This window comes from Chiloscyllium punctatum, chromosome 17 (genome assembly GCF_047496795.1).
Source record: "Chiloscyllium punctatum isolate Juve2018m chromosome 17, sChiPun1.3, whole genome shotgun sequence".
Lineage (NCBI taxonomy): Eukaryota > Metazoa > Chordata > Chondrichthyes > Orectolobiformes > Hemiscylliidae > Chiloscyllium > Chiloscyllium punctatum.
Window position 1 is genome coordinate 56,932,662 of NC_092755.1, and position 23,908 is coordinate 56,956,569.

The 23,908-nt window shown below is 41.1% G+C and overlaps 1 protein-coding gene across 9 annotated transcripts in view; it reads left to right on the forward strand.

Moving 5' to 3' along the window:
• LOC140487859 (citron Rho-interacting kinase-like) overlaps positions 1 to 23,908 on the forward strand; it is a 221,205-nt gene that overhangs the window by 189,153 nt on the left and 8,144 nt on the right. For 5 of the 9 annotated variants that reach the window (XM_072587209.1, XM_072587211.1, XM_072587210.1 and 2 more), the window contains exons 41-46: positions 1,857 to 1,949; positions 2,731 to 2,839; positions 4,092 to 4,220; positions 6,315 to 6,395; positions 10,151 to 10,229; positions 17,392 to 17,568. In XM_072587209.1, the coding sequence (XP_072443310.1) occupies positions 1,857 to 1,949; positions 2,731 to 2,839; positions 4,092 to 4,220; positions 6,315 to 6,395; positions 10,151 to 10,229; positions 17,392 to 17,568 (668 nt within the window). Of the gene's footprint in view, positions 1 to 1,856; positions 1,950 to 2,730; positions 2,840 to 4,091; positions 4,221 to 6,314; positions 6,396 to 10,150; positions 10,230 to 17,391; positions 17,569 to 22,234; positions 22,283 to 23,908 lie in introns of all 9 variants that reach the window. The other 4 variants (XM_072587208.1, XM_072587207.1, XM_072587213.1 and 1 more) reach the window with 1 other exon arrangement.

The following is a 23,908-nucleotide window of genomic DNA, read 5'->3' on the forward strand; positions in this document are numbered from 1 at the left end:
CTAGTTACTGGATCCCAGCAATGAGGCTTCTACCCCTGCCATAATACTAAAATCACTCTTACCATAGTCAAACATTATGTCTTGGATAACTGTGATGAGGTTGTAGCTGGGAGTTCTAGACAAAAGTGAGGACTGCAGTTGATGGAAGCCAGAGTTTAGATTAGAGTGGTGCTGGAAAAGCACAGCAGGTCAGGTAGTATCTGAGGAGCAGGAAAATCAACATTTCGGGCAAAAGCCCTTCATCAGGAATAGAGGCAGGGAGCCTCCAAGGAGGACAGATAAATTGGGGTGGGGGGGGAGCTGTGGAGAAGGTAGCATAGAGTACAGTAGGTGAATGGAGGTGATAGATCAGAGGGGAGGGTGGAGCAGATAGGTGGGAAGGAAGATTGGCAGGTAGGACAGATCATGAAGACAGTGCTGAGCTGGAAGGTTGGAACTGGGGTAAGTTGGGGGGAGGGGAAATGAGGAAACTGTTGAAGTCCACATTGATGCCCTGGGGTTGAAGTGTTCCAAGGTGGAAGATGAGGCGTTGTTCTTCCAGGCGTCGGGTGATGAGGGAGCGGCGGTGAAGGAGGCCCAGAACCTGCATGTCCTCGGCAGAGTGGGAGTTGAAATGTTGGGCCACGGGTCGGTGGGTTTGATTGGTGCAGGTGTCCCGGGGATGTTCCCTAAAGCGTTCTGCTAGGAAGCGTCCAGTCTCCCCAATGTAGAGGAGACCGCACCGGGAGCAACGGGTACAATAAATGACATTGGTGGATGTGCAGGTGGAACTTTGGATATGGAAGGCTCCTTTGGGGCCTTAGATGGAGGTGAGGGAGGAGGTGGGAAGGTTTTGCAATTCCTGCGGTGGCAGGGGAGGGTGCCAGGATGGGAGGGTGGGTTGTAGGGGGGACGTGGACCTGACCAGGTAGTCACAGAGGGAATGGTCTTTGTAGAAAGCAGAAAGGGGTGGGGAGGGAAATATATCCCTGGTGGTGGGGTCCGTTTGGAGATGGCGGCAATGTCGGCGGATGATGCGGTTAATGCAAATGTTGGTAGGGTGGAAGGTGAGGACCGGGGGCTTCTGTCCTTGTTACGGTTGGAGGGGTGGGGTTTGAGGGTGGAGGTGCGGGATGTGGATGAGATGCGTTGGAGGGCATCTTTAACCACCTGGGAAGGGAAATTGTGGTCTCAAAAGAAGGAGGCCATCTGGTGTGTTCTGTGGTGGAACTGGTCCTCCTGGGAGCAGATCCGGTGGAGGCGGAGGAATTGGGAATACGAGATGGCATTTTTGCAAGAGGTAGGGTGGGAAGAGGTGTAATCCAAGTAGCTGTTGGAGTTGGTGGGTTTGTAAAAAATGTCAGTGTCAAGTCGGTCATCATTAATGGAGATGGAGAGGTCCAGGAAGGGGACGGAGGTGTCAGAGATGGTCCTGGTGAATTTAAGGTCGGGGTGGAATGTGTTGGTGAAGTTGATGAATTGCTCAACTGCCTCGCGGGAGCACGAGGTGGGTGCCGATGCAGTCATCAATGTAGCGGAGGAAGAGGTGGGGAGTGGTGCCGGTATAATTACGGAAGATCAACTGTTCTACGTAGCCAACAAAGAGACAGGCATAGCTGGGGCCCATACGGGTGCCCATGGCTACCCCTTTGGTCTGGAGGAAGTGGGAGGATTCGAAGGAGAAATTGTTAAGGGTGAGGAACAGTTCAGCCAAACGAAAGAGAGTGTCAGTGGAAGGGTACTGTTGTGGACGTCGGAAGTCTGCTCCTCAGATGCTAGGAAATTCTGGTCTATTTTCACATATAAGTCACTTTCCTTCAGCTTCTCAAATACCACTAACCTTTTTTTTAACCCAGTAGATATTTTGTGTTTTGCAGACTGAGGCTGAACCATGTATCTGTGCAGCAATGCCAAACAAAGTGTGCATCTTACGTTATAACGATGGGCTTGACAGCTTCGCCATTCGCAAAGTGAGTGTTTTAATGCAATGAATAAAAAGACCTGTAAAAACCCAAAATAAGAATAATTACTCCATTTACTGTGAATATGCTATGCTTTGGAATTCTCCCACATGCCAACTGTTATCAATCTGTCATACATTCTTATTAGTATTAGATTAGATCTGGCCAATGTACCACATTTTTGAGAACTGGTAAATTTAATAAATTTTTAAAAACTAGTAATTATTCTGAACTCTGAAATGGTTGACCACCTCCTGAAAGTATATAGACAGGGTTGGTAATGTCAACTGATCATGAATACACTGCTGACATCACCACATTCCATGCACAGTAATGCCAGTGCATCCACAGAATTCATGTCAATTAGTACTGCCCTGGCAATTATTCTCAGCACACCTGGCCATTGGGTTAAGGAAACAACAGTTGAATATGGTCTTACTTTATGGCATTTATTTGTAATTCCAAATCCTGGAACAATTTTACCTTGGCTGGCTCCCTTTGTGCTTCGTCTCAGCTACTTGCCAGTACACCCCAGGGTATAGGTGACTGAGCCGCTTGCTTCCTCATGTTACGTATTTTGTTCCCTTTTTTGGTACTCTTCTTTCCCCCTTGCTCAATATCTAAATTAGTTATCTAACTTGCTGCAGGGCCTCCTGGAGGTGGCATTTGTACTATTTGCAGTCATTATAAAAATTTCCACTGTTTCCTCTTTGAGTATTTGAACTTTTTTGTTTTTGTAATTTGTTGAAATGCACCAAATCACTAATTTCTTCCCCTTTGCTCTTTACAGGAGATCGAAACATCTGAGCCTTGCAGCTGTATCCAGTTCACTGGGTATAGCATCATCATTGGTACCAACAAGTTCTACGAGATAGAGATGAAGCACTATACGCTGGAAGGTAAGAACAGCAATTGTATAACAGATGGACTAATTCCTGCAAAATAGTTCTGCCTATATCTCACCTGTACAATATCTGGTCTGAGAGTGTTTGTTATTAGTATAGAAATATTGATATAAATATACATATACTGTGGTGGAGTTCCTTTCCTTCTATTGTTAATCTCAATTCCATTGGGCATAAATAATCAATGAAAAATATTGTCTAAACTTTCCATTTTTCTGCCTTCTTTGCTTGAACTGCTGACTATTTCTGGGTGTAGGACTCAGCACCAAGTCATAATGTACAGTAATAATTACTGGCAGACTATTTAGCATTTTTAGAGCATTACTCTCAAAGTTGACTTTATCAATTTCCAGCAGGTGTCAAAATATTGCAGCCAAAGGAACCCAAATTAATTCTTTCTTTCTCTCCTTTTCATTGTCTGGGAACACTGAGCAATTGTGTAGATCTCACACCTGAGATCAAGCAACTAAACCAGGCAGTGAACTATCCTCACCAATGCAAGTCAGTACTACAGAATCCATCAAGTTGACCACCAGAGCCTTGAAGTCTAAGATTTTGTAGTTATTATTCTAATGTATCCATATTTATTGCATTTAGATAGCTGCTTGAACATGAGGATTATTACAAGGTATGGTGAGTGAGCAGTGTGAGATTAGACTAATTGACTAAACATTGGACTTGTAAACTGCACGCTCCTCTGCTGTCTCATTCTATATGTTCAAATATTCAAAGTTTGGTAGAAGATTTGTAGCTCGGGTGCTCATTGTTGTGGTTCTGTTCGCCGAGCTGGGAATTTGTGTCGCAGACGTTTCGTCCCCTGTCTAGGTGACATCCTCAGTGCTTGGGAGCCTCCTGTGAAGCGCTTCTGTGCTGTTTCCTCCGGCATTTATAGTGGCCTGTCTCTGCCGGAAGCGGTAGAGACAGGCCACTATAAATGCCGGAGGAAACAGCACAGAAGCGCTTCACAGGAGGCTCCCAAGCACTGACGATGTCACCTAGACAGGGGATGAAACGTTTGCAAGACAAATTCCCAGCTCGGCGAACAGAACCACAACAATGTTCAAATATGTTTAATTCTTTTTAAAAAGATCCCTTGCAGAGTTGGACAGCCTTTACGTGTGTATTTAGAATAGTTTCATTGAAAACCTTTTGTTTGCTAAAAGAGCTTGTATTTATTGTTCTGGTGAATGTGACAATGATTCCTGATTATTGAGAGCTGTAAATTTGCCTCTGTCTCTGCCTGCAGAATTTCTGGATAAGAATGACATGACCCTGGCCTCTGCTATTTTTGCTGCATCTTCACACAGTTTCCCAATTGCCATTGCTCAGGTGAATACCAGTGGGCAAAAGGAGGAGTTTCTGCTCTGCTTCCATGGTAAATAATGAGTTCATTGATGTGCCCTTCTTTCTTTTAGAAAGATTCTTGCCTTGAAACATTTATAGTTGAGAGAAAGCATTTTGATGTGCATGTTGATGTAACGGCAATTTATTTCCCTTACATGCAAATGCTAAATTTCTAATACGTTAAGAGATGTTGCAAGAAAATGGAAGCATTGGAACATGAGTACAGAACATCGGAAAGTAAAGATTTCCTTTTTACCATGGTAGCTTTCTGCATCAGATCTACATTTAAATATCTAAACTCTAATGCACTCTTACCTGTTTAGCTAATCTTGATAAGTCAACCATTTCACACCAGATGAAATTCCCTCGAAGTTCTTGCTAATTTACTTTCAAAATCACTTTTAACTCTGCCTTTGTTAGCTTTCTGTGCCGTTAGTCCTGAAGAATTCTCCAATCTCGGGCTGACCACTAGTTTTTGTCACATTGTAAGCCTTAGTTTTATATTGTATGTTTTCCTTGATTGCATTTTTTCACCACAGGTAGTTCGTTCTGCTCAGCCAGTCCTCCTCTTTGACTGGAATACATTTTTTCTGAACTATGAAATATCATCTTAAATGTCTGGTGCAGCTTTTCCATCTTCCCCTTTTGTGTTTTCCCAATGCACTTCACAAAGTCCTTATTCATACCTCTGTAATTACTCTTCATTGCCCTTGTTTAAGTTGAGAATTTTGGTTTGAAACCCAAGTTGTTGTCCGTCAAATTTACTTTGCAATTCCAAAACGTTTTGATCGATCCCCTCTAAATGATGCTTAACTATGAGATCTCTTATTAATCCTACCTCTTAACACATTGCAGAATCTATACTTTATATAAAATAGCCAGTTCCTGAAATGTACTGCTCTAATAAACAATCCCTGATACGATCTGCAAGTTCATCTTCAATGTTACCCTTGGACATTTATTTTGTCCAGTCACTATACAGATTAAAATTGGAGTGTGCTTCCTACTTGTTTCATTATTTCTTGATTTATACTTTATCCTTATAGTGAGGCAATTTTCAAGGTCTTATATATATAACTCCCAACCATGACTTTGCCTTGCTATTTCTTATTTCCAACCAAACTAATTGCACATCACAATTTATTGCATCCATATCACAATTCATCACTCCATTGATCCTTTATTTAAAAAAATTGTCCCACCTCCTTTTCAACTTTTCATTCTTCCAGAATGTTGAATACCTTTGAATATTGAATTCCCTATCTTGTTCCCTGCAGCAACCTCTGTGTAATAGCTATAGATTTATATCCATTTATGCCTATTCATCAACTTGTCTACCTTGTTACAAATGCTGCATGCATTCAGATATAAAGAGGCTCAAGCTTTGACTTTCTACTATTACTGTTTACTCTGACTCTGACTCTGACTTTGATTTCTACTGCAATCTTCTGCTTATGCTTCCTGCACTTCCTGTCATATTTTATTATTCGTCTCTTCATTACTGTGCACCTCTATGCCCATTTTTAGTGTTTTTGTTGTTTGAAACTCCCACTGAATTGAATCCACTATTTCCAATCCTCCCCCGCCCCCCCCCCTCAAAATTCATTAGATTAAAGTTCTATCTACAGCCCTAGTAATGTGATTTGCCAGGACACTGGTCCCAGCATGTCAAAATGAAGCCTGTCCTAACAGAACAGCTTTCTTTCTCAGACCTGAGGTAATGGATCCCATTTCTCTCTCTCCCTCCAATTTTTTTAAGGCACACATTAGATCTGTAATCCTATTTACTCTACACTAATGTGGAAGTGTCTCCGGTGGTAATCAGGAGATAATTATCTTTGGCCTGTCGTGTTATCTCTTTTGTGCAATGTTTCAACAGTAATAAGACCTTCCAAAATCACAGTTACTGAGAATTTCATAACTCAAGTAATTTGTTAGTTCCTGAATAAATTCTACAGAAATAGATGTATACTTCATAGTTGTATGTCTGGGCTCCTTGAGCTATACTCTGTTCAGAGCATGTTTCTTGTGCTATGCACTCTGTCATTAGCATTTAGTAGAATTCATGGGCAATTTCACCACTCAAAAGTCACTGTCTTAGTCAATCTTCTTTAACTCTCAATAGAATTTGGTGTCATCGTTGATTCATATGGAAGGCGTAGTCGCACTGATGACTTGAAGTGGAGGCGTTTGCCTTTAGCGTTTGGTAAGTGTGTATTCATTGTCTTTTCCAAAATTGTATATTGGAGTTTCTGAGAGCAAAGTTCTAGAAACCGGTATCGTGTAAGAATCAGGATGGCTTGAAAATGATAGAATTTTGAACTCCAAAAATCAAAGTATATTTTCAAAACTTGCAGGCTGCACTAAATTGCAAGACATCACAAATGATCAGGAAGACTGCAATTACTAATGTCTTTAAGAAGGCATTAATAAACTTCAGAATAGCATTTATTTTAGCGAATGAATTTGAATACAGATAAGTACAAGGTATTACATATCGGTAGGAGTAATAAAGGGGCCATGTGGTGCTTGGACATTAAAAATCTAAATGGGATAGAGGAGCAAAGGGATCCGGGGATTCAAATACAAAACTCATAACAAGAGGTGACAGAGGTTAATAAGGCATGAACAAAAATCACATGCAATGAAGTTCATTTCAGGGGAGTTACTGAAAAGCAGAGAAATATTAGTAAACTTGTATCGAACCTTGTTTAGACAACGCTGCACAGTTCTAGTCTCCATGTTATTAGAAAGAATTTAGAACAGTGAGAAAAGTACCTAAAAGATGTACAAGAGATGACAGAAGTTGTTCAAGGTTGTAGCACTCAGGAAAGTGTCAGCAGGGAAGTGCTGTCTTTCGAAAAGAACATGTTAAGAAATGACCAGAAAACAGTTGTTAAAGTCACAAAATTATTTCTTAGGGTAAATTTAGAGAAGACATTTCCATGGGGACCAAAAGTAGGGAGCATAAGTACATGAAAGTCACACACAAAAAAAAACCTTCTCTACCCCAAGAGAATTAAGAACGTCAAACTTGCTACCATGATGAATAGTTAATAGGCTTGTGGGAACCCCGCACTGCCCGGTTCTACCTCTTTCCCAAGATCCACAAGCCCGACCACCCTGGCCGACCCATTGTCTCAGCATGCTCCTGCCCCACTGAACTCATCTCTACCTACATTGACACTGTCCTATCCCCCCTAGTCCAGAAACTCCCCACATACGTTCGAGACACCACCCACGCCCTCCACCTCCTCCAAGACTTGCGTTTCCACGGCCCCCAACGCCTCATCTTCACCATAGATATCCAATCCCTCTACACCTCCATCCGCCATGACCAGGGCCTCCAAGCCCTCCGTTTATTCCTCTCCAGACGTCCCCAACAGTACCATTCCACCGACACTCTCATTCGTTTGGCCGAACTGGTCCTCACCCTTAACAATTTCTCCTTTGAATCCTCACACTTCCTCCAGACCAAAGGGGTAGCCATGGGCACACGTATGGGCCCCAGCTATGCCTGTCTCTTTGGCTACGTAGAACAGTTGATCTTCTGTAATTACACCGGCACCACTCCCCACCTCTTCCTCCGCTACATTGATGACTGCATTGGCGCCACCTCGTGCTCCCGCGAGGAGGTTGAGCAATTCATCAAATTCACCAACACATTCCACCCTGACCTTAAATTTACCTGGACCATCTCTGACACCTCCCTCCCCTTCCTGGACCTCTCCATCTCCATTAATGATGACCGACTTGATACTGACATTTTTTACAAACCCACCGACTCCCACAGCTACCTGGATTACAGCTCCTCCCACCCTACCTCTTGCAAAAATGCCATCCCGTATTCCCAATTCCTCCACCTCCACCGTATCTGCTCCCAGGAGAACCAGTTCCACCACAGAACACACCAGATGGCCTCCTTCTTTAGAGACCGCAATTTCCCTTCCCACATGGTTAAAGATGCCCTCCAACGCATCTTGTCCACATCCCGCACCACCGCCCTCAGACCCCACCCCTCCAACCGTAACAAGGACAGAACGTCCCTGGTGCTCCCCTTCCACCCTACCAACCTTCGCATAAACCAAATCATCTGCCGACATTTCCGCCACCTCCAAACAGACCCCACCACCAGGGATATATTTCCCTCCCCACCCCATTCCGCCTTCAGCAAAGACCGTTCCCTCCATGACTACCTGGTCAGGTCCACGCCCCCCTACAACCCACCGTCCCATCCTGGCACCTTCCCCTTCCACCGCAGGAACTGTAAAACCTGCGCCCACATCTCCTCCCTCACCTCTATCCAAGGCCCTAAAGGAGCCTTCCACATCCATCAAAGTTTTACTTGCACATCCACTAATATCATTTATTGTATCCGTTGCTCCAGATGCGGTCTCCTCTACATTGGGGAGACTGTACACCTCCTAGCAGAGCGCTTTAGAGAACATCCCCGGGACACCCGCACCAATCAAGCCCACCGCCCCATGGCCCAACATTTCAACTCCCACTCCCACTCTGCCGAGGACATGGAGGTCCTGGGCCTCCTTCACTGTTGCTCCCTCACCACCAGACGCCTGGAGGAAGAACGCCTCATCTTCTGCCTCAGAACACTTCAACCCCAGGGCATCAATGTGGACTTCCAACAGTTTCCTCATTTCCCCTTCCCCCACCTCACCCGAGTTCCAAACTTCCAGCTCAGCACTGTCCCCATGACTTGTCTGGACTTGTCCTACCTGCCTATCTCCTTTTCCACCTATACACTCCACCCTCTCCTCCCTGACCTATCACCGTCATCCCCTCCCCCACTCACCCATTATACTCTATGCTACTTTCTCCCCACCCCCACCCTCCTCTAGTTTATCTCTCCACGCTTCAGGCTCACTGCCTTTATTCCTGATGAAGGGCTTTTGCCCGAAACGTCGATTTCGCTGCTCCTTGGATGCTGCCTGAACTGCTGTGCTCTTCTAGCACCACTAATCCAGAATCTGGTTTCCAGCGTCTGCAGTAATTGTTTTTACCTTGTTTTCAATAAGCATATTAAATTAAATGCTGGTAGTTAGATGAAGAAAAATGGGAGAAGGCTCATGCCAAGCATAAAATATTGGATTACAACCTGCTTCTGGGGCGTAAGTTATACAAACCAGATAATTGCAGGAAGAGAGTAAGGACTTGTATCAATGCATGGGAGCATGAGAGTCCCAGCAAATTAACAGCAAGACTTTATTTGAATGTTTTCATTTGTTTTCTTCTGACAGTTAGTCAAATTAAGAGGCTAGTTGATTGTTGGACAGAAAAATCTGTGACATGCGAGGAGTTCTGGTGGCAGGTCAACTTATAGCTGAAGAGCAAGGAGAGGGATCTGATTAGGGGGTGAGCTTAGATTGGTGGAGGTGACAGTAAGAGATCCTAGCTGGTTTCCTTGACAAACAGGGAGGAAGCACTCTTGCTCATATTGATCCGCAACAGTGCTGAATGAACACTTGCCTGCTGGACCTGGCAGTTCCACTTGACTGCCCAGTTTTCAGAGCTTTAAGAAACCCGACCACCTGCCTTTAAATATAAAAGCTGCCAAAACCAAAAGTACTCCTATTGCAGCACATTACTGTAATCTTTCCACTATCTTGGGCGAAATAAAAATTTGCCTCTATTTGTGTGAGTTTATAAACTCATTAATGTTTATATACCCTGTAACCATTAGTTTTATTAGGAGTCAGCAGAAATTGTAGTTAATAATGCTTTGACCCCACAGTTTGTTATTCTGCAAGTATACAAAGTAGTTGACTGCAAATTTATATGTAATTTGATGTTCACAGTGGAAATTAATCTTGGTGTTCATCCAAGATTGCACATAATAACACATTGCAAGCAATTCTGGTTAGTAACCTCATTATTATTTCACCAATGGTCTGTAAGTGAACCAGCTGGACAATTCAACTTGTGCTGTATTTGTGATTGTTTCAGCTTTCAGAGAACCTTACCTGTTTATAACTCATTTCAACTCGGTAGAGGTTTTGGAGATTCAAGGTCGCAATTCAGTCAGGTAAGTCCTGGATCAAATTGTTTGTAATCAATGTTGAGAAATCCATTTAAAATAAAGTTTTTCAATTGATTCACAATACATGGCTTAAATGTAAGTGCACACTAACAGGCTAAAGGTTGTTGGGTTGGGCAGTAACCTTATGTTCCAGCAGAGAGCTTGGTCAGACATTATTTGACCTGATTGTCAGACAAAGGCCAACCCTTTGCTAAATTTTCTACATGAACAAATTCTGAACATGGTTGAAGATACTCTGACTGACTTGTCTTCCTTTAATTATTTTACTATTTTTGTTCAAATATTTTATCTTTGTGGGAAAGAATATAATTCTTCCAGACAGGATCTTAGATTTTCATTAACTCAACATCGAGTGCCAACCCAAGGGATTTACAGCACAATGTTTTATTTGTTCTGCATTTCTGAGGCATAAACGAGACCTGCACCTTTTGGACAATGTTACGTTGGAAAATATAGTTTTTCACTGGATGTTGACATTGCACGGGCTAACCAGCGTCACAAAAACACATTATAAAGGAATCATACTGGGATGGTGCACTTCCCTAAGAAGGTTCAGTATCTTTTGTACCAAAGAAAACATAACAGTGAAAAGGGTACCTTTTACCACGGTTTTGCCTTCTCTTTTATCCTGTTCTGTTTTCCACCATCTTCTCTTCTCTTCTTTCTTCTCCCCCACCACCCTCTACTCCAAAACAAAATCTGTAGAGACATTAAACCCAATCTACTTTAAGTAGCCACTTTGAAAACGTATCTTAAAAAAAAGCCAACATGAGAAGAAAAGGTCCTGAGAACATCGGAATAGCAATAGGCGTATTGGTTCCTCAAATCTGTTCTACCAGTCAGTGAGATTATGTCTGATTTGCAACCTAACATCATGTACCTGTCTTTACCCTATATCCCTACCTTTTGTTAGCATAAATCTGTCAATCTCCATTTCAAAATTAACAACTTTAAAGCTTAGCATCAAATGCTGTTTACAGATGAGTGTTCCAATCTTTTAATATCCTTTGCGTATATAAGTATTTCCTAATTTTAATCCTGAAGGATCTGGCTCTCATTTTTTTATACTGTGCACATCCACATCATTACTCTTACATTTAATTGAAACCCTTTAATCAAATCATTCCTTTATGTTGTGAAATCTTTCTTTTTAATTTTAACCCTCAGAGTTTGGGTATCATTTTGATCAATCTATGCTGGATTCCTTCCAAGGCCAAGACATCCTTCCTACAGCTGGTAATAATCCTCCAAGTGTAGCCTAACCAGCACTCTGTATAGCTAAAGTAAGAATTTTGCCCTTCTTACCTGTCCTCAACATAAAGACAATATGAAGATTTGAGTATTCGACAAAATAAAATGTGACTATGGCTGTTAGGCCATCATTGCAGAAGGAAAACTGCTTCTGGGTTACATTGTAGGACATGGCCCTAGCAACCACAAGTGATCTGTGAAGAATACCATCTTGCCCACTGTTCCCCATGTTCTGCCCTGTAGATCATTGTGATTGGATTCTCTCCCTCCTTCTCTGATATCCTTTGAAGTTTGCTCAAGCTGCCCCTCACTTTGGTACCAACATATCTTAAAGGACACTGAACCCTGTTTCTAAGGATGCTAATTATTGAAAGTGCTCCTCAGCACCACGTCCATATTCTACCTTTATCTGCACAGGTAGAAAATACATAGTACTTCTTGGACAGTATCAATATCTGTTATTTCACATTCTGTCTCTCATCTGGATTCACCTTGACTTGTACCCAATTAGCTCTCAAACTGCACTCTGTTACTGTACATATCTAAGACATGTGACTAATGCATGGAACAAACTGTTGAAATACTGCACCCCCTCTCTTACGTCTCCAGCTCTTAAGCAAATTACTGACGAAGGTTGAGACACCGAGTGCAGATTTATTCAGTTGCTGTAAGCTGCCACATTTTGTAGTCCAGGCACATAAGTTGTTCTGCTACATCTCAGACTCAATCATAGCAAGTCCTCTCTTTAAGTTAACCATGTATAAGTTGTACCAGTTGTGGCATAGGATTGCAAGTCCTGATCATTGTCATTATTGAGCAGCCCATTCTGCTCATTGACCCTCCTGGTTGTTGTTTGGCCAGCTTGTGGCTTACATCCAGAATCCTGCAACTTGAAGCTGCTTTCACTTCATAGGCGACTGAGCCCTTGTTCATAGTAAGGACTCTGAACAGGAAAGCAAAATATGGGAGTGCAATTGGAGAGACCTGGAGAGAAGGGGAAGTAATTAGAATATGTTAGTGTATCTTTTTTACTTTTTCATTTTATTTTCAAAAGTTATTCTAATGATTTAGTAAGATACAGAATTTAAACCTACAGGGTATACTGTTTTCATTTTTTTCTGACCAGACAGGTTCTACAGAATTTGACAAATGCTTTTACATTGGCTAAAATGGGAAAGGCTCATATGCTTAATATTGTTTCATTTAAGATTATACTTTTAAGGAAACAACTACAAGTTAAAGTGAACAACACTCAGGAAGTGTAGTAACTAGGTTAACAGCTGGAGACATAAGGGAGGGGAGCAGTATCTCAACAGTTTATTCCATGCATTAGTCAGGTACATTGTAGACAGGTACGGTTACAGAACGCTGTTTGTATTGTTATGATGTTGAAGATGTGCTGTACCTTTGAGAGAGCAAATGCTGTTTTGCACTGACAGCTTACAAGCACCTGTCATATGACTAGCTAGCAGTATCAGAGTGTACTGGAAATTGAAAATATGTAACATTTAGCTGTGAAATGGAGGCCTGAGTTGGTTGCTGTTTCGAATCTAAATTATGCCTCAGGATACTAAAACCCAATCAAGTTTACATTTATTGTTTTTGCCAACTTTGAACCAATGAGACGATCTGGTCTTGGAGGTATAAAAAAAAAGCAGGCATTTTGCAAGTCAGAGAGTAACTGCCATCGAGAGAGAGAGAGACCCAAAAGATTGAAACACTCTCTGTCAAAGGTACCTTTTAATCTGAAACAGCCTCACAGTAAAAAGAAAGATGACGACCCAGGGAGATCTCTAGCCAGAAGAAGGCAATGACTGAAGACAACAGCCGCTGTATGGTTTTGAAATTAAGTTGACATAATTTTAATATAGCTTTTATTGGAACAGCATATTGTTATAGAGTTGGAGGCAAATATTAAGGAGTTAAGAGAAGGGGAGCTTAGAGTTGTTAGTAGTTGTTGTTTAATGTTCACTTTTAGAGTTAAAGAATAAATCAATTTTATTTTTGTTAAATAGTGGAATTCTCTGTCACTCATAAATTTTAACAGATTACAAAACAAGGTGAGCTTTTTTGGGTGTTTAGTTTAATTAATAGAAGAGTTCACTGTCGTGTTGTAACAGTATGTTCCAATAGGGTACGGGGAAGGGGAATGCAGATGAAAGAGAGAATGTGGAGCAACAGATATAAAAGGTTTTATCTTGTTTTCTACACACTGGCTTGCACTAAGCTCTCAATACTGGACAAGACATTGAATACTTCTTCCTCAAGCACACATAAATATCCAACATTGCAGTCCTCCATGCGGATGTAATGATGTAGTGGTACTGGTACTGGACTAGTAATCCAGAACCAAGCTAATGCTCTGGGGACGCTGATTCAAATCCACCATGGCAGGTGGTGAAGTTTGAATTCAATTTTTTTTTTAAAACTAGCCTATTAGAGCACTTGTTGTACAGTGTCCCTATCTCTGAGCTAGAATGCCAGAATTCAAGTTCCATATACTCTAGAGGTATGCCATATTTGATCTGAATGGTTTGATTAAAAGTATGTGCAAGTCACCAAAACTCTGCATCTTGAGTATTCTCCACTTCCTGCATCCAACCATTTGTAACTGTGCTTTCAGCTGTCACAGTCCTAAACTCTGGAATTTACTTCCTAATTCTTTTGTGTCTTCACATCTTTCTGCTTCTTTGATTACCTGTGCTAGTGTCTCCTCCATTAAGTGCAGTTTCAGATTTTGAATTAGGTTCTGTGAAGCAACTTAGGAAACTTGACTGTTAAAGTGCCGTAAAACTACAAACTGTTGGAGCTATGATGGTCTATATAAAATACGTTTGGGTTAATTTCAACTCAATTCTTGCCTTGGTAGAGTTCTCAGTGCAAAGCAACTTCACAGTTTGGTACTCACTGCCATTTTTGGAGTGATGATGTAATTAGTGAGGGAGGAAATCTCTCATTTTGCCACCTCGTTGGTTGAGAGTGAACAGGACGGTGGCACAGGAGAGTGGGCGGCACGGTGGCACAGTGGTTAGCACTGCTGCCTCACAGCGCCAGAGACCCGGGTTCAATTCCCGCCTTTAGGCGACTGACTGTGTGGAGTTTGCACGTTCTCCCTGTGTCTGCGTGGGTTTCCTCCGGGTGCTCTGGTTTCCTCCACACTCCAAAGATGTGCAGGTCAGGTGAATTGGCCATGCTAAATTGCCCATAGTGTTAGGTAAGGAGTAGATGTAGGGGTATGGGTGGGTTGCGCTTCGGCGGGGCGGTGTGGACTTGTTGGGCCGAAGGGCCTGTTTCCACACTGTAAGTAATCTAATCTAATCTAATCTAATCAGGACAGCTCCAAACCAATCATCTTGGAGCTTGAGTCAAGATTTTGGAATAGTTGTCATCATTCGAGTTTGTGTCTTTGGAGATTAGCTAACCCATAGCTCCTCTTGAAGTTTGCTTATAAAATTTGAATACTATGACAAATTTATGTAGCTGCAGGTGCTGATGAAATTTGGTTGCAATTTTACTCCAAAGTTGCTCGAAGAATTGGTTCAAACACTACAATCAGTATAGATTAAGCATTACTTAACATCGTATCAAGCTAAAAATTGGATGCTTCTCCATTAACTAATGCAGCCAAAATATTTTTTTTTAACTTGTGGCATGCTGCTAGAGGATAAGTAAGCTTAAAGATAAATTCTAATCTCCTTTACATCAGCCTCCTTCTCCCCACCATGCCAGAGTGCATCTTTTGAGTGACCTTTGAAAGTTACCTCAAGCTTGGGGTGGGGTAGCACGGTGGCTCAATGGTTAGCACTGCTGTCTCACAGCACCAGGGACCCGGGTTTGATTCCAGCCTCGGGCGACTGACTGTGTGGAGTTTGCACGTTCTCCCTGTGTCTGTGTGGATTTCCTCCAGGTGCTCCGGTTTCCTCCCACAATCCAAAGATGTGCAGGTCAGGTGGATTGGCCATGCTAAATTGTCCATATAGTTTTAGGAGCATTAGTCAGAGGGAGTTGGGTCTGGGTGTGTTACTCTTCGGAGGGTCAGTGTGGATTTGTTGGGCCGAAGGGCCTGTTTCCACACTGTAGGAATCTAATCTAACCTAATCTTCAATCCTTGAAGCAGCTTCCACCTGTAAAGTCTGCTCCAATGACTCTTTTGTTTTCCTTAAATCCCCAACAGATTGACTCACTTTGAACACCAACATACTACTTGTTGGTTAATGCAAAGCAGTTTTTTTCATAACAACAGCTATTTCTGTCTGTGTGTCTCTGTTCCATAAAACCAGCTTCCCCTCGTTTATGTCAAGCTTGAATTCCAATAGGTTATGGCCTGTGCCTCTTTTCCATGACAACCAGATATCTCAGAGCAGAGGTATGGATGATCAGTTCATGGTTCAACCATCCCCAAATTCAGGGCATTCTCTAAAAATAAACATTTTTACATTTATAATATTTGTGCATCAGACATTATGGATGTTTACCTGAATATGTGTATTCACAATTTGGTGAATATCTAATCACAGCTTTCCAAATAAATCATTTAAGATGAGACATATAGAAGACTCAACATTTTTACTGTGAACTCGTAAATCTTTAAAATTTGAACGTGGATTAACAACTAAACCTAAATAATTTCAATATATATCAGTGGTTTGGGCACTCTGCCAACTTCCCCTTTTCCAAAAGCACCTCAACGATTTGTATTTTCTACTGAGAGGACTAACGCCATCTAGTACAGAAACAAATATTACAGGGATATGATTATCCTTAATTAACATGTTATCTTGGCAAAATTGAAATTCTTGATTTACCGAAGGAAAATAAACCATTAAAAGAAGAGGTTATAGATTTTTATCCATACTGAAGAGTCACTGAACCAGAAATATCAACACTGCTTTCTGTCAACAGATGCTGCCAGACCTGCTGAGTTGCTCTAGCAATTTGTTTTTGTTTCAAAATAACAGTGCTGATGTTCAACATGTATTTGGTTTGCTAATGAACTTGAAGGGTGTGAAGTGGCAGCTATACCTGCCTATGCCTACCTGTATTTCCTGTTCCAAAGTATATGATTGGGCCTTGGTGTCCTTTGAGTGGACTATCAAACTATTCAGTTCCAAAAGTAATTGAGAAGGCAGTGCAAAAGATGTCATACTATTGTTGCTATTGGAAGAAGTAAAAAACAGTGGGGGGCAAAAACCAATACTGTTGGAAAATCTCAGCTAGTCTGGAAACATCTGTGGAGAGAAACCCTTCTTCAGAACAGAGGTTATGGGTTTTTTATCTGTTCTAAAGAAGGGTTGCTGGACCTGAAATATTAACTCCATTTCTCTCCACAGATGCTGGCAAACCTTCTGTCTTTTTCCAGCAATTTTGGTTTTTGTTTCTGATCTCCAGCATCTGCAGTTCTTTCAGTTTTTTTGCAAAGTAGTTGGGAATTGGGACAAACAAAGTTTTTATACCTGATTGTTGTTCTGAGCCCCATGTAATCAGGATAATTATTTACAGTAATTGAAAGTTGGCATCCTGACATGACCTCCAGGACAATAAATGGCAGCACAGTGGCACACAGCGCCAAGGACCCAGGTTTGATTCCACTCTTGGGTGTGGAGTCTGTGTGGAGTTTGCATGTTCTCCCTGTGACTGCGTGGGTTTCCTCCAGATGCTCCGATTTTCTCTCACAGTCCATAGATGTGCATAGATGGATTGATCATGGGAAACACAAGATTACAGGGATAGGGTACTGAGGTGGGTCTGGCCTGGATGCTCTTCAGAGGGTTGGTGTGAACTTGATAGACCAAATGTGCTGCTTCCACACAATAGGGATTCTATGATTCCCTTAGCATGATTGTAAGAAAGTAACCAAGTGCTACGAGGTAACACCATGCTTATTTTGTTTTTATAGTGCTCCAAGTCGTGCTCATTTGGACATCCCGAATCCCAGATATCTCGGCCCTGCAATTACACCTGGAGCCATTTACATGGCCTCATCCTATCAAAATAAACAGCGAATTATCTGTTGTAAAGGAAACTTAGTGAAAGAATCAAGCAGTGACCAGCAGGTTGCGATCAACAGCCGCAGGTAAATCAGATGTTACAAAGTAATTCGCGCTTAAAATATGGCGTTCCAAGTTTACATTGTAACTTGACCATCTTCAATTCAAAATAAGTGGTCTTGGGTTATTTTTAGGTTTACTTGACAACCTATCCTATTGTTGTTTTCTTCCTACTCATAATGTTCATGTTGTGCAAATCCGATGCTGCTGTAGGAAAAACAAAGAACTTCATCAATTCGGCAAATAACAAGGGAAAATATGCCATCAAGCCTATTCTAGCTAACCCATCTCAATCCACCTTTGTCATGCATTCTTCTCCCATATCCTCCCCCCTGCCCCCAACCTCTCCAGCATTTCACACAAAACACAGACATGTGCACGTGTCCCCACGCACAACACATACTGCTCTCCTTGACTAAAATAAAACTGTTCATTTTTTTTAAAACTAGCTTGTCTTTGTTCAAAGCAACATTCATATTATTTAGTCCATCCTCTGCCTCTGTCAGCTTCTTCTCTTATCTTCTCTCTAGACTGTGTAGTGCTTAAGCTTCTCAAATCTTCCTGATAACTCATTTCTGAAACATTTGAGTTTAGTGTTATTTTTCTTTTCAAAGTGCATATGTCCCCACTGATATGTAGTAAAAAATCCCCATCTCCAACTTCCCTTCCTTCTCCAAAGTCCTTGAATGTGTTGCCACTTCCCAAACCCATGCCCATTTTCTCCAGAATTCCATGTTCGAAACCCTCTAATTGAGTTACTATTCCTGCCACAGTATCAACACAGCTCTTATCAAAGCTACAAATGACATCCTATGTGACTATTGAAAGGTACATTATCTCATTTTTCTTTGTGTCTGCAGCCTTTGATATGGTTGACTACACCATTCTCCTTTGTCACCTTTCCATTGTTGTCTGTTGAGTTGGACTGCACTCTTTCTAGTTCCATTCTCATCTAACTGCTCGTAAACAGCAACTTATAAAATGGCTTTTCTTCCCATTTCTGTACAATTACCATTTGTGTCAAGAATCTATTCATGATCCCATCTGTTTCTTATCTTCATGCTGCCCCTTGATGACATCATTGAAATACGTTTCTGCCAAAAATACATCACCCTCATCACCACCAACTCCATGCTTCCCTTCAGCAACTATTTAAGGCTGATCAGAGCATATTGGAGTTCACAGCCTTGGCGTCATATTTAATCCAAAAGATGAGCTTCCAATCACATCCTCATACCATCAACAAGACCATCTTTTTTAACCTCCATGATATCACCCTTATCAACCATAGGTCTTCTGCTCCTGAAACCCTTAACCATATCTTTTATATCTCAAAATGTATTCTAAAACATTCCCTGGCAGGAATTCCATGTTCTGTCTGCCATAAATTAAAGTCATCCAACACAATGCTGCCCATGACCCATTTCTCACCATTTAACCCTGTGCTGTTGATGTACATTGGTTGCTAGTCTAACAATGCTGCAATTTTAAAATTTCCATGATGTTTTCAAATTCCTGCATCGCCTCACCTCTCTCTATTACTGTAATCTCCTCCAACTCCATAAGCTTCCCGAGCTATGTTTCTCCAATTCTGCCCTCTTGAGTATCCCTGATTTTGGCTTTGTCAAACTGTTGCCATCTGTGTGATGACATAATGCTGTTTGGGAGAAAGTTCCAAAGGTTTGGCTCATGTACCCTTTAGTAGTGCTTATGCCTTTAGCTATCTAGTCTCTAACCATTGGAGCACCTTCCTAAACTTGACCTCATAAGACCATAAGATGTAGGTCATTTAGCCCTTCAAGTCTAGTCCACTGTTCGATGAGATCATGGTTGAAGATATAACTCAGTTTTACTTTCCTGCTTTTTCTCAATAACTCTTGATACCCTTATTTATTAAAACATCTGTCTTTCTCAGTCTTGACAATATTAATGACTCAGCCTTGACAGCCATTTACAGTAAAGAATTTCACAGGTTCACTGCCCTGGAGAAAGGAAATTCCCATCGTCTCGATTCTAATTTATTTAAACCCATGAAAAAAAGACCAAGACAGATCAGAAGAGAGAACTCACCCATCCAGCCTGTCTTACACAACTGTGATGCCTTATTGAATTCCAATCTGTGCCCTGCATGGCTCACCTGAAAAACCTGGATCTCAGGTGAAAGGTGAAGAGGCAGATTAAAACCCCATGCCAATTTGGGAAAATAATCAGGAAAATACCTGCTTCATTGTCTTCAGATGATCAAAACTACTCCAAGAGTACTCTGGGCCTGATTAATGTTATCCAATGCCTAAATTTTATATGAGGTGATGTCCATCCTAGTTAGAAACAAGCCCAGCTTTTACTTGAAGGAATTCAGTAAACCTCGTGTTCACTGCAAGAGATGACAGCCTTTTACACAAATCCACTACTGTTTATGAAAAAAATCCTACTCTTGATGCTCCATAAATTATTTAATTCAGGCAAGCAGAATTTATTCCTTTATGACGACAATAAACCTCAATCAAGTTTCCCCCAAGTCTAAGTAGAGAGAAATTAACAATCTATTTCTCTCCACTGTTAGGCCCAAAGAATTTCTCCAGAGTTTTCTTTAATTTACAGCAGCCACAGTATTTTTGCTTATATTGCCCAAGCCTGCATTATCTTCACGTGTTTGCACTGAATATTAGAAAGTTTCTGCAAAACTGGTAACAATGGCCCACAAATTCTCCTGCTAATTCTCAACATATATTCCTTCTGGCAAAGAGTTTGTCTTTAATTTAACATGCTTCTTCCAAATTGAATTACAAAATAACTCCATGATAGGTTCTCCTCCCAGGCAAATGATTTATAAAATAGTTATTAATTCAATTGTTTGCAATAATTTATCTCCTTAAGGGTGGATGTTAAAAGATTTTCTGATCAAAGATTTAGAGCATTAGCCTGGCTTTTATCTTTCCAAAGATGACCAGGCCTATTATTTTTCCGTAACTTTTCTGTTTGTCTATAACTTGGATAGTGAAAATGCATGGTATATATGTCACGAAGCAGTGCTTTGGTGGTATGACATTTGAAACCAGTGCATCTCACTGAGTTTTCGCTAGCTTGGTTATCACTGCAGTTCATACAAGATCACAACTGAATAGTTTTATTCAGGCCAGTTCAACAAAATGTCAAAGCAAGAGACCATCACAAGTTGGCCAAGAATTTGTGTTGCAATAATACTACCAACTCCCAGGAGGACCGGTACACCCTGCGCACAGTTCGGTGAGAGGTTTAGTCAAGGAACTCCCACATCCTTGTGCAGAGTTTAACCCAATCTGCACTCAAATCCCACTCATGGCAATCATTAATTACTATAGCATTGTAACAAAATGCAACAGCCAGACTCCAAAATATTCAAGGAAAAATAATTTGAATGGTAAGGAAGGAAAATTCAAGTATGTGAAGAATTGGGAAAAAAAAAGTTTTCAGTGAAATTTCAAAGCTGTTTCTGTGAAGTTTTACCCAGTCATTCTACAATTGAGCAAGTTTTGATATAAACAAAAATCATTCTAACCTTGTTCTTTACTGCTTTTATGTTGTCAGGGTTATATAGAAATGATTCTAAAGCATAACATTTATTCAACACTAATTAACATTCAAATACGTGTCGTGTCATTATGTAATAAATGCTCACGAGGCTCTTCTCAAAAGCTTTATAAAGTAAGCATTAATAATAAGCCACTTAAAACGATATCAAGAGAGATTATCAAATGATTAGTCAAAGAGGTGGATTTTAAATTAGAATTGTTATGGTGCAGAAGAGGCCACTGACCCCATCAGGTCGAAACTAGCTCCCTAAAAGAGTATTATGACTTAGTGCCATTATCATATGTTTCCACTTCTGTTCTGTTGATTCTTTTACGAGTGGATAGGAGTGTCTTAAAGGTGAAGAGGTGTATGAAGTAAACTCCATTGTTTAAGGTCTTGGTAGTTGAAGGTTTGACCAGCAACAGTAGAATGTTTTAATTGGGAGATAAACCTGACGAAGATTAGCATATCTTGGAAGGTTGGGGGGCAAGACTGGAGATTTTAAGGATGGGAGGGAAGATAGAATGATGTGTAAAGGTGTTTTTGATATGAGCAAAGACAAAGGCAGCAAAGTTTTAGATGACTTCAAATATGTAAAAGAATATTACGAAGGCAGCCACTAGCGCATTGAAATAGTCGAGTATAGAGGTAATTTAAAATGTCATTGATATAAAACTGTCCCTGTTTTACTCGTTTCACGGAAATGTATTTTTTTGTTAGAAATTTGATTATCTTGGCCTATTTAAAAAGAAGGTAGAACATGGAGACATTCCAATTATGTTCTCATTAGACAATCCACAGCAGTTGAACAATTTATAGCCAAGAAAACTCCTGCGATTTGTTGTAGCATCGCAATGACAAGTTAAAGAAAAACATGTATTCTGCTTTCAAAGTACATGTGCTTCTGGACTTCAAGGGCTAATGAATCCTGATTTACAGGACACTTGCAGGGTTTAGTATCTTTTCTATTGCCTGTACTTTATAGATGCCATTCTGTCTCAAGGTGTGTAGTCAATTCCTGGACCAAAGTTCATTTTGATGGGGTTCACCAATTATGATAAAACTGTGTAAAGCATGGTGTCCATCTGAATTGGTTGCAGTAGTAACTGAGGTATGTGCAGTGCATATTCTGTTTTTTAGGTCTCCTTCCCACAACATGGACCCTGTTTCACCAACAGCAAACATGACGTGAGTGAGCAGCCATTAACTGCTTGTTTGTGTCAAAACATACACATGTCATGTACGTGACTTCAATTGTTCCTGCACTGTCTCCAGTCATCTTGTGCACATCACTGTTAATCGTCTTGTCTTTGGAAGTACTTTAGCACTCCATAATATTTGATTTAATTTTGGCTTACAGTAACAATCGGAACTTTGTGTTTTTTTTTAAAGAAGTTTTCTCTGCCCATGCCATTAAATAGCTACCTTTGTGTCACAAGAAGAGACATTTAGTCTATCATCTGAATGAGAAGGTGGTGGGTTCAGGTCTTTTTCCAGGATTTAAACATAATCTTCTTCTGATAGTCCTTCAAAGTGAGGAAGATGCCTGCAATGAAGCAGAGCCTGTGGTAATAACATGTATGGGGAGTTTGTGAAACCTGGAGCCCAGCATGTGGAGTTCTGCCTGATCGAGATTGTATTGCTCCTAACTCCTGTTATATAGGTATGTGTAATAAGGTTCTCCAGGTTGATAAACAACTTGTTTGGCCTTGCTGTGAGTACACCTTTCATGCCAACAAGTTCCAGAATGGGAATTAAACTTCTGGCTCAGACATGGAAACTCTATTCACCGCAGCACAAGAACTCCTTAAATGTAATCTAGGGTGATTATTGCAGTGCAGTACTGAGCAGATCTACATAGGCAGCAGTGCAGCCTTTTAGGTGAGATGTTAAAATGAAGACTGCTAGTTTAAATGAATGTGTAAAAAAGATCACATGACACTATGCCCTGTTTAGTATCCCATTACTTGACCAGTAGTATCAAAATATACTAACCATACTTTAAGTGTGGGGGAATGGGGGTGGAGAGGGTAGGGGGAAGAAATCCACCTTATTACAAAACAACACTAACTGCAATTTATAATGATTTATGGGATGAACGGAGATTGTGAAAGATGCTGTATGAAACCATTTTTAATAAATGACTCACTCACTCATCATCCTGGGAAGAAAACAAGAAAGTTAAGTCGGCAAGAGATTGTTTTTGTGCCTTCACACTGTTCCACAAATAAAGAATGTAATCTGTTGAACGATTCACAGGCTGATTAACATTCTGACAAGCCATGATATGAATGCTGTCAGTGTTGCTTAAGCACTGTGAATGCTCCATCATTACAATAGGCGATAGGATTGTCAATCTGTAGGATGATTTTATGGTTACAAACAACCTTTATAATAAGGGCACCTATATGCTCCCCCATCCCACCAGACACAAATGTAGAATTCAGGGCTGGAGCTGCTGTCTCCATTTGCCAGGACTAACTGGAGATCAGTTGAACTTCTGCCTTTGAAGCAGAAATAGAACATAGAAAAATACAGCGCAGTACAGGCCCTTTGGCCCTCGATGTTGTGCCAATCCAAGCCCACCTAACCTACACTAGCCCACTATCCTCCATATGCCTATCCAATGCCCGTTTAAATGCCCATAAAGAGGGAGAGTCCACCACTGCTACTGGCAGGGCATTCCATGAACTCACGACTCGCTGAGTAAAGAATCTACCCCTAACATCTGTCCTATACCTACCACCCCTCAATTTAAAGCTATGCCCCCTTGTAAGAGCTGACTCCATACGTGGAAAAAGGTTCTCATGGTCA